Source organism: Meleagris gallopavo, chromosome 6 (assembly GCF_000146605.3).
Source record: "Meleagris gallopavo isolate NT-WF06-2002-E0010 breed Aviagen turkey brand Nicholas breeding stock chromosome 6, Turkey_5.1, whole genome shotgun sequence".
NCBI classification, from domain to species: domain Eukaryota; kingdom Metazoa; phylum Chordata; class Aves; order Galliformes; family Phasianidae; genus Meleagris; species Meleagris gallopavo.
Window position 1 is genome coordinate 33,911,648 of NC_015016.2, and position 10,822 is coordinate 33,922,469.

Genomic DNA, 10,822 nt, shown 5'->3' on the forward strand with positions numbered 1-10,822 from the left:
CTCCTATTGGCTAGAGCGGTCACCCAGTCAGAGGGCGGGAGACGGCCGCCGCCGTGCGCGGCCGTGCCGGCAGGGGGCGCTGAGGCGCGTCGCGTGCGCGACCGTTAAACGGCAGCGCCAGCGGGCGGGGCCGAGCTGTGGCGTGGAGCGGGGCGGAGGACAGGTGGGTTGGGGTGCGGGGCTCCCTGTTACCGTGCTCGTGAGGAGCATAGGTGTAGAGCGAGGTCCTCCTCAGCGTGCTCTGCCCACGGTGTCACCGGTGCCGCCAGCTTCGTACGGTTCTCCAGTGACGCGGTGTGCGCTGCCGCCGTCCTGGCTTGCTAGGGCCCAGCATGGCAGCGCTGAGTCTGGCTTTGGGTAAAAGGCAAGAAGTCGGAGTGAGGTTATGTAACCTGTTAACCTACGGAATGAACGCTTAGCAGGAATGGAAGCGGGACGCGTGTTTACACCGAGCTGTGACAGCGTTGCCAAAAGAAAAACACCATAAAAACACGTAATTAAATGTTAAGAGACGGCAGGGGATTCAAAATCAGCAGATGGGAGGAGTCAGTGGGGACAGAAAAAGGTTAGTGGGAGGTCGGTCACTTTTTTAGATCCACATTTGTGTGCTTGTATATCTATGTGGAGGCTGCTCTGAAAGTAATGCCTCCTATTTTATGATGTTGGCCAATGATGTCAGAGGTGGATGTTGGTGGTATGGCAGCAGAGGCTGAGCTTTCCCACCAATATTCCATTCCATGTTGTTGCCATGTGACAGATGGCAGCAGAGGGGCAGTCTGACAGAACAGCATCTGACATGGAAGTGTGGATGAAGTGAAGGTGTGGAATTGAATTCCTCCGTGCAGGAAAAATGGCACCCATTGACATTGATCAGTGCTTGTTGAACATTTTTGGAGACCAACCAATGGATGCAAACACGGTGAGGCAGTGCTGATGTGTTTCAGCAATAGCAGCAGGGGTCACCTCTGCTGGTGGAGATTTTATTCAGCATGGCATGCAGGCTCTTGTTCATCACTGTTGAAAATGCACTGCTCGTGGTGGTGACTATGTTGAAAAAATAGTGGTTTTTGTTTTTTTTTTCTAGCTGATAATTTGCTCAAATAGTTTTAATGTGCTCTTTTGTTGTATGGAAATGAATAGCAGGTATTACTTTTGGAGCAACCTATGCATGAACACTGGCAACGTTGCATAACTTGTGAGCATAACTCAATTGAAAAAAAAATACTTTTATTTCTTAGTAAAGTCAGTACTTTGCCTGTTAGTTATCACTGTTAATACGGCTTACCAGGCATTTGCTATTACTCATTTAAGAGGACCTGGATAAGTGCTGCTTCACGGTCTGTTAGATTCTTCTAATTATAAAAGTGCTAAGAAGCAGAGTGTACATTGCTTTGCTCTGTGTATAGATCCATGTGTGTCGAGAGTTGGCAAACTGGCAAGTTTCCAAAGTCATTGTAGAACTGGTGTCTGGGTTCTGCACTTTCTCACTGTGCTGAGAGTGGATGGTTCTGATAGATTCAATAGAAAAGCATCCCACGCTGTAACCAGGGGAAAAACTGTTGTGAATTAGCATCTGAACTTAAACAGCAGCCTTTCTACCTTTTTCTATAGTGCTGTAATGAATGTACTGCAACTGCATGCTGGTAATACTGCTACGAAATACCTGCAGGTGGGTTTGTAAGACGATCATACTGAAGCACAGCTGCCAGGCAACAGATCGTGTAAATTACAGGAATGGGGAAAATAAATAAAATTGTAAAGCATTTTGGGTTATTAATTATTTTTTTTTGAGTTGTGACTTAGGTGAGCTGACAACTCTGTAGATCCTAAACAAATTATCCTCTCTTCAGGGAAAGGATTTGTTAGATAGCATAGTGCTTTCCATTAGGGAAATAAAAAATAAAAGGATGTAACTTATTTGGAGTTTCACATAAAAAGTGATGAGCAAACCCCAGTGGTGTCCTACCTTTGGCTGGAAATGTTACTAATGTCCCTAAGCCTTGGAGCTTGCCACAGCTTTCCTTGTTCAGAGCACTGTCTTTGCTAGCGAAGTCCCATTGTTTAAGCAATCAAGAAGGGGAAGGGCTTTAGGGAGCGCTCCCAAGCCCTCAGCTGTTGTTCATGGAACTAACAGTAATCTCAGCCAAGGGTAAGGGCTTGGGAAACATTTTAGTGAGTAAATTACTTTACTTGTCACAGGTTCAGCTGGATGAGCTTGTACAGTCAGAGGTTCACTGCTAAAGCTCTTGTGCGTCTAAAAGAAGGGCTACTACAAAAAGTTGCATTTCACCAGTAAGCCTGGAGAATTCTCAGTTTTCAGCCATGGTTTATTTTCTGCTTGTTGGAAACATTTGAGATACTGATGTGAATCCTTCCTTTTTGGATGCCCTGTTAATGTTCTGTGTTGGTATGTTTGGCTTATAAGACATATCTAATACATTACAATTCAATCCTGTGATCTGAAACTCTGCAAGTTTTTCCATTGCTAGTAGAGAAGAATTCTAATTACATCTTAGGTGACAGCTTTGTTAAGGAATGGCTGATGTGAACCCATTCCTGTCCTAAATAGGCATTTTGGCACAGAAGGAATGACAGATAGAAAAGATAGTTTTGTCACTGAAGTCCAACAGCGTGTTTATTTTCATTGGCTTCCTTAACAGTGAGAGGCTTCCTTTCTCTCTACTATTCCCTGCTACTGCTTTATATATTTTCTTGCACCTGGGTATTGCTAAATGCTGATCAGATTTCGTTAGCAAAGCAGAGAGCTGCGCAGGACAAAGCTGGAGCCTCAGGTTTTGATGTGCATTGCCAAATTGCTCCTGCTAAATACTCCTTTACATTGTAGAATAGCAAGAGGAACTTACTGTACATCGCTGTCAGAACTATTTATATAAATGGAGTATTCTTAACACAACTGTTTCCAGAGATGCCAATGCTGTATTCTATTTTTACGCTGCTTTAGGTAACTTAAGTTCACTGCTGAAGTCATGTATATATGGGCACACAATCAGATTCAAGGTCAAGAAAAACAAATATAATGTTGAACTTAGTGGCACTGAATAGCTAAGTCACACCTGGACCCTGACAGGTGTTATTGCATACTAGAATGTTTTTGTTATGCAAACAAATCTGTTGTCTAATCACAAAGGTTGTGGTTTTCCTGTCCTACACAGGGTTGTGTTGCTCTCAAACGAGTGTTCCATATAAAGCTCGTGGAAATGAACAGGCAGTTTAAATTAAAATGTTACTTAGCTTTCTGAATGGATTCCTGCACACTTCAAATTGCTCATTGCTGAATACTGGTCAAGTTGGCATTTAGGAAAAATGAGGGGGGAAAAAAACAGAAAGAAAAACTATACCAGTATTGAGGATTGATTATCACCTGCTTTTTATTCTGGAATTTAAGTTAGTGTGCCTACACTTCCTTTTTTAAGTAGAAAACTACTTTTGATGTGACATGAATAAGAATAAAAGTGGGAGCAGTTTAAAACTGGTCTCTTTTTCCCATTGAACTCCTCCCAGTGAGAGCTAGAGAAAGCTCGTCATATTTGCTTTGGAAAGGTCAGGGTGTTGTGGGTCACAAGGAATGAAAAACACTGCATTTTAGCACCTTCTTTTCTGAATTAGTGTTACCAAAAAAGAAATACAACTAAAAAGTTGGTAATTGAACTTGAATACTGCAGGCAATCACTATCTAACATCAGCACATCTCTCCTTCCTGTTCTTTCAACTTTGGTGATATCCAACATTTAATTTCTTAATGCTTCTTAACGCGGGTAACAAATACTGAACTCCCGTTAATCTTACTGTGTAAGTACAGGATGTAGTCATAGGGGGCCCATATTGGAGAGGGTGCCCCAGCCTTCAGGTTCTGTAATTCTTCATTTGTTTCTGCTGCTCAGCCTCTGAACTTTGGAGCATAAAGGGATTTCTCCAATACATATATATTTTTTTCTCCAATGCGTTCTTTTTAAGGAAGCTGCTATTGAGGTCTAGGGAATTGAACCAGGTGGGAAAAGAATTAAATCTAAGAAAAGCTCAGTTATGCAATTCTTTTGTATTTGTTTGGATTCTTGCTTTGTTTTATTACCACAAACTGTGTTACGTTACCTGTCTGCACTGTACAGGAGGAACATGGATCTGAATTGCACTCAGCATTTTTATAGATGTTGGAAAAAAGCCAAATGAATCTATTCATCACATGTGCAGAGCTGGAATAAAATGAAAAGTCAGAATCCATCAGGACAGCCATTCCTGTGATAGAAAAACAGATAAATGCAGTAGTTTCAAATTTTTTTTTGGCAGTTATCTAAATGGATAAAATGGTATATGCTGTTACTTGTCTCCTAAATACAGCCTTCAAGTCATTTTAAGAATTGCTACTTGTAAACCACCATCCTTACCAGCTGGGGGAGAAAGTGCACATTTGTGAGCTGCTTTTAGCTTTTCCCAGAGATATTTTGTTACGTGGTGCAATAGATCTATAGACAAACAAAAACTGAAGGGAGATCAAGCAAGGAGACAGTACAACTAGATATGTAGCAAAAAGCAGTTTTTTAAAACAACATCACAAATAGAATGAAGTTCTATCAATACACAATATGTATGCCTATCAATACACAATATGCATGTCTTTGGTCAGGAATTTAAAAACAACACACTCAGTTCAAACGCTGCAGAGTCTCAGTTACAGTCCATATTTAATATTAAATTTAAATTCCTGGCATGAGTTGTCATTGAAGCTCCCCCTTCTCTTCCACACCTGTTTGAGTTTTTTTGCTCTAGATTTATGGCACACAACATGGTGGATCTGTGCTGGAAGCTGTCTGTCTGCTTTTTCTGCTATCAAGTTGTCTCAGGAAGAGTTAAGGAGGAGGCACATTACGTGGCTGCTGTGTACGAACATGAGTCCATCCTGAGTCCTAACCCAACAGCCCTCACTGATCGACAGTCTGCGCTGGAACTCATGGGCAGAAACCTGGACATCTATGACCAGCAAGTAGCGGCTGCTGCAAGACAGGTAGTGGCGTAGCAGCAGTTGCGTGTGTCCTATCTGTATATACAGTAAGTGCTCTTTGAGGATAATCTTGCACATTTCTGTTCCCAGGCAACTACAGCCGTATTTATATACATAAGTATGGTCTGTTTTTTCAGACATTCTGACCTGCCAGCAGCTCTGAAAAAAATCAAGCCCATTAGCAGCTTGTCTGACGAGTTATTCCAAGCTTGGAAAAACGTACCTATAGTTATTTAGTATAGAGAAATTAATTTTCTATTTTAATCTGGATATCCAGCTCCTTTCTGTTTTCTTCAATGGAATGTTTTTATTAAAAGATTGTTTTCTGTCTTTGGCTTTGATTTTATTCCAGCACTCTCAATGGAAATTCCTGCATGTTTCTAAACACTGAAGTTTAATGCCTTGGAAATGAATGTTCCACCATTAACAGCTTTGTGGAAGTAAAGTTTTCCATTCCTTTCCCCTTCTCTCCGTGGGCTGGTACTCAGTCTAAATATATTCTGAGGAGAAAGAGTGGTATTTCTGGCAGTTCTTATGCACAGCCTCCTTTCCTTTCCTCCTGATGAAGTCTCAACGTGGTTCTAGCCCAGAGGAAATAGGCTTTACTGTCCCTATGCAGAGAAGAAGTGACTTGCAAGTTACACAAGTTAAACAAATCTTATTTTTTTGGAACAGAACAACTACTGTTTTTGCATAACTTCAGAATGTGGATTTTTTTGTTTTTGTTTGAGAAATTCAGGTTATGAGGCCTTGCAGTCCAGAAACACGATTGCTATTTTAATGCAGTTCTGTATCTGAGATAACATAAATGATCCCAAAGCAGTAGCAAAGATAGCACGTTTGAAATGACTTCTTAGAAGTCACAGGGATGTGAGTGACTGATGCTCTGTCTGATTTAAAATGAATTAATATTTTTTAATAACAACAGCTGTCCCATAATTTTAGGCAGCACCAGCCTAGACCTGTGATGGCTGCTAAAGCATGTACTGCTTCCACAGTCAAACTGTTTCTGAAAACTACTACCAGTGCCCTCTCCAACCCTATGTACCTATCTGAGGCTGTGCTCAAGTTGTGCTGCACCTTTGATACAGTTGCTGCATATTTGATGCAAATACTGCACCTCTGATAGTCCACATTTCGTCCACAAATGGCATAGTTCTGAAAACAAGTCTTTAACCTGCATGATAATATTCTCATGACTCACATAAAAGGAGACTATTTCTGGTAAGAATTTAGATGAAGTTTGCTCATATTTGCATTCTCCTGAAATAACACCAAATCAGTTATTTCTCAAGGTAAAGTTAGGAGTCAGGTTAAATGAGTTGTTGTTTTTTTTTTTTAACACAGTTACACCTACTATGTTTGTTAAAGAGAGGATGTTTTCAAACAGCGTTCAAATCAAAACCTACTTGAGTTATCTTAACTTTCCTTAGCTCTCTTTAGCCAAAATATTGCCTTTTTTTTTTTTCATTTCATACTTAGGTTGGTTTTGCTATTCCTCCAAAACGTGCCTTTGTTTTACACACAGGGGGCACAGATCATTGTTTTTCCTGAAGATGGAATCCATGGTTTCAACTTCACAAGAAGATCAATTTATCCTTATTTAGACTTTGTTCCGCATTCCGGCTCTGTGAAGTGGAATCCGTGCAGGGAGAAGTATTTGTTCAGTGACACAGAGGTAAATACAGGAACATTTTCTGTACAGAAGGGGAATAACCAAAAGCACAGATCTAGTTTTGCTTAGGGAATTAAAAATGAACTGTAACAATTCTTAGTCACCAGATTGTTTTAATGGACTCTGTTTATGCTGGTTTCATTCTTAGAAAACTTTGGATAGACACATGAAAGAAGTTCAGCTTGTTTATGAGTCTTATGGGCTTTTAAACTCCCTTTCCCCAACCTATGAAATGGCATTCTAATAAGATACATCAGTAGTAGTTTGGGATTTTATTTGGACTATTGTTTTAATAAAATAATATTGTACTATTGTCATTTGATACCTCCTTGTTACTCTGTTTTAATAGTCCAAGCATTCTGTGGACATAATGACTTCAGAACATTCTGACTCATTTAACTGTGTATTAATTGATTTGCTCAAGAAACAGGAAAGGACCTGCAATAGTGTAATAGAAGTCACAGTTCAACATAAATCGTGTGTAATTACAGAGGAAGTGATCTGCAAATCACAAAAACAGTATTTTCATCTACTTTTCTGGACCTAATGTTAAAGTAACTGTGCCATGCTTAGGAATACAAACTATTTATTCCTCTAATGTTACAGTAATCAATACACTGAAACTAAGTAATTATTTCTGTGCCAACTAAGATAGCAGAGTTTGGGTTTAAACAGTACAGTGGTAAATTCTGACCTACTTTGGCCTATTGGTCTTTATTACTATATTATATCACACACAAGCAAAAATTTAGTTTGACATTCAGATCCTATACTCGGTTTGCAATACTGGAATGCTTTGGTTTTTGTTGCAGTTAAGCAGGATTCAGTAGCCTTGCTACTGCATGTTCTTATTTCAGCATAACTGCAGAATATCAGATCAAAAATGTTCTGAAGCTGTAAGTTTTCTATAAACACATAGCTTTAGACAACAGCAGTAGCCCACCATTATGTGAAAAGCTATTAAAAAATATCTGCACAGTCTGAGTGAAGGTGGCTGATAGATCTGAATGGTCCAGTGCCATGGAGAGAAATCCCAAGTGCTCTGGGCCTCAGAAGCCAGTAAACCGTGTTGTTCCTGAGCGATACACTCACCTTCTCAGCAACACTGTGTAGTGTAGGGGTGCAACTTAGGAAAATGATTTAAATTCTAACAACAGTTATTTGTACTTGTTCAGATTTAGCTTCAAATAGCTGCACTGTGGTGCATCAGGCCGGGCAGTCATACCTTCAAAGAAAATAAACGGCAGTTAATATACAGCTTTCTCTGAGCTGGAAGAAACATACCAACAGTACAGCCTGCAACATTCAGTATTTCTTTTCTGCAACTGAGCAAAAAGTGTTTACATCTCTGCTTCTGTGAGTTGCAGCTAATAGTTTTCTTAAATAAATTTATAATAAAAATTCTAAAGTAGTTGCAGGAACAAACTGCTACAGGTGCAAATAATTGGTATCAGAGATCTGCTTTTCTAAAGTTGCACACAAATCAGCTACACTGTCTGCTCAAAGGTTTCAGTTGTCTTGTGGTGTTTTAAAGCCACTGATGTTCCAAGCAATGGTCAGAAGCTACTGAAAATTCAAGTCCTTAAAGTGGTGAGATTTATTTATTTACTTACTTTGCAGGAAATAAAAATTAGATAATTTTTAAGGCCATTCTGTAATTGGTATCTGAAGTACTTTTTGGTCTAGAAAACAATGATTTCTAATATCTTTCATCATAAAGATGTCATTATGTTTAAATTTAAATGTATACAAATTCCAGTTGCAAATAGTAATTTGAAAAGCATTAAATATATTGAAGTAAAACTTCCTCACCATTTCCTGGTTCTGTAGGTTCTTCAACGTCTGAGCTGCATGGCACTGAAGAACAAAATATTCCTGGTGGCAAACTTAGGAACTAAGCAACCATGTGAGCACACCGACCCTCACTGTCCACGTGATGGAAGATACCAGTTCAATACCAACGTGGTGTTCGATGATTCTGGTACACTGGTAGCCACGTACCGTAAACACAATCTGTATTTTGAATATGCTTTTGATACCCCTCCAGAGCCTGACTATAAGCTCTTTGATACCCCTTTTGCTGGCAAGTTTGGTATGTTTACTTGCTTTGACATACTCTTCTTTGAGCCAGCAGTGAATCTAATCAGACAATACAATGTAAAACAGATTGTCTATCCGACTGCCTGGATGAACCAGCTCCCACTCCTGTCTGCTGTAGAATTTCAACAAGCTTTTGCAACAGCTTTTGGTGTCAATATTTTAGCAGCTAATATCCACCACCCTGCCCTGGGCATGACAGGGAGTGGCATATACACTCCTGTCAAATCATTTATCTACCACAACATGGAAAGTTATGGTGGAAAGCTCATAGTAGCAGAAATTCCCGTCATTAGCACAGACTACCAAACCAATTTGGAGCGTAATGAAAGATTTAGAGAGAATGTACATCATTCATGCACTACTTCTACAAGTACCTCAGGGGATGACCAAGTTTGCTTTACGGAAGGACAGGAGGCCCCTGGCAAAGTATCAGAGAAAGGAAATGAACAGTCGCCTCCCCTGTTCTATGCAGAAATGATGTATGACAATTTTACTTTTGTTCCTGTATGGGCGGAAAAAGGAGAACTTCAGGTTTGTGCCAATACTCTTTGTTGCTACTTAAATTATAAGAGAGATGTTTTAACTGATGAATTATACGCTTTGGGAGTTTTTGACGGGCTCCATACAGTGAATGGCATATACTATGTCCAGGCCTGTGCATTAGTGAAGTGTGGAGGTCTCAGCTTTAGCACTTGCGGGCAGGAGGTTACACAGGCCACTGCTCTGATAGATTTCCAGCTATGGGGAAATATGAGTACGCCTTATATCTTTCCTTTACTGCTGACATCTGGTATTACCTTGGACTTTGCTGATCACATGGGCTGGAAAAACAACCACTATTTCCTAAGCAAAAATAGAACTTCTAATGGTCTACTGACAGCTGCTCTGTATGGACGATGGTATGAAAAGGACTAGCACAGATATCTAACTGCATCAGATTTTCAGTGTTTATCTTAACGTGAACTGTTGAACATCTGTACTTCAGAATCTTCAGGTATGTTTGTTACGTGACTGTCTATAATAAGATTCTACGTTTGAAATGATGACCAAAGAGACTATAAACCAAGTGTGTCCCTTGGAAGCTTATGTCTTTCCACAAGTAAGTGAATTGCCTTGCAAGTCTAATGGCTTGTTACAGTGCGTTTGAGATACTTTATATTAGGAAAATAATCTCATTTCAACTGAATTTGCTCCTTTTAATTTAGTTCTTTGGTTCTCCTGGGTTCTGGTGGGGGTGGAAATGAAAGAAGTAGAAAACCATTAAAAGAGGAAGAAAAGTAGGAAAGGGAATGGCATGGATTACACAAATATATGCAAGAAAATAGATGCATATAGCTTGAATAGCATCAGGTCCTGATTTCTGTTTAGAGTTCTAAGGTTTCTTCCTTATTCTCAACTCCCTTCCCTCGGCTCCCATCTGAAATCTTTACAATTTACTGGCCACTTGCTTGGCTGTTAGCAACTTCAGTAAGTTATCTCAACTTTTAACAGTAACTAAGCAAGTGTTACCACTGTGAACATCTGTGGAACAACCAGTCTGAGAAGGAGTATATCAACTGCTACACTGAAACACTAGTCTTCATTACAGCATAATTTCCATGCTCCTGTGTAAGAAATTATGTTTAAATAAAGCTCAATAACAAATACCAGCAAGTATGTTATGTACTACTTTAGTACTTTGACTTTCCCATTTTTAAAGAGAAGTCATTGCGTGCCTGTTTTGACTTTGAGCCAATTCAAACATCGTTTGTAAATTCATTCAATAAGAGCTGTGAAAAGCAGATAATGAATTGTGGGACAGTAGGGTTTTTACATAAATTGTGTGCCAGGTGGCAGGTTCCTGCTCTTGAAACACAGCATTCTTCCCATAGCTTGATTGGATACTATAAATACTGTCACACAATGACAAACTTATACTGCAGTGGAAATGCTTGCAAAAGGATGTTTTAAAGGATATTATTTTGGGCTTAAAATTAGAGAAAATTCCTTCTGAACCATTATAATTTTGGGAGCTCTCATTGGCTCTTATA

The 10,822-nt window shown here is 39.6% G+C and overlaps 1 protein-coding gene across 5 annotated transcripts; it reads left to right on the forward strand.

The window, feature by feature from the left end:
- Window positions 1-40: 40 nt before the first annotated feature.
- BTD (biotinidase) lies at window positions 41-10,446 on the forward strand. 5 transcript variants are annotated; one of them, XM_019616503.2, is made up of 5 exons: window positions 41-163; window positions 1,612-1,669; window positions 4,786-5,020; window positions 6,546-6,695; window positions 8,523-10,446. In XM_019616503.2, exons 2-5 carry the CDS (start codon window positions 1,623-1,625, stop codon window positions 9,705-9,707), a joined length of 1,617 nt encoding a protein of 538 aa, XP_019472048.1. In that variant the 5' UTR covers window positions 41-163; window positions 1,612-1,622; the 3' UTR covers window positions 9,708-10,446. The 5 variants fall into 5 exon arrangements, with proteins under 5 accessions (XP_019472048.1, XP_031409795.1, XP_010711128.1 ...); XM_031553935.1 differs by lacking the exon at window positions 1,612-1,669 and adding an exon at window positions 423-565 and having other exon boundaries at window positions 42-163; XM_010712826.3 differs by lacking the exon at window positions 1,612-1,669 and having other exon boundaries at window positions 42-163.
- The last annotated feature ends 376 nt before the right edge of the window (window positions 10,447-10,822 follow it).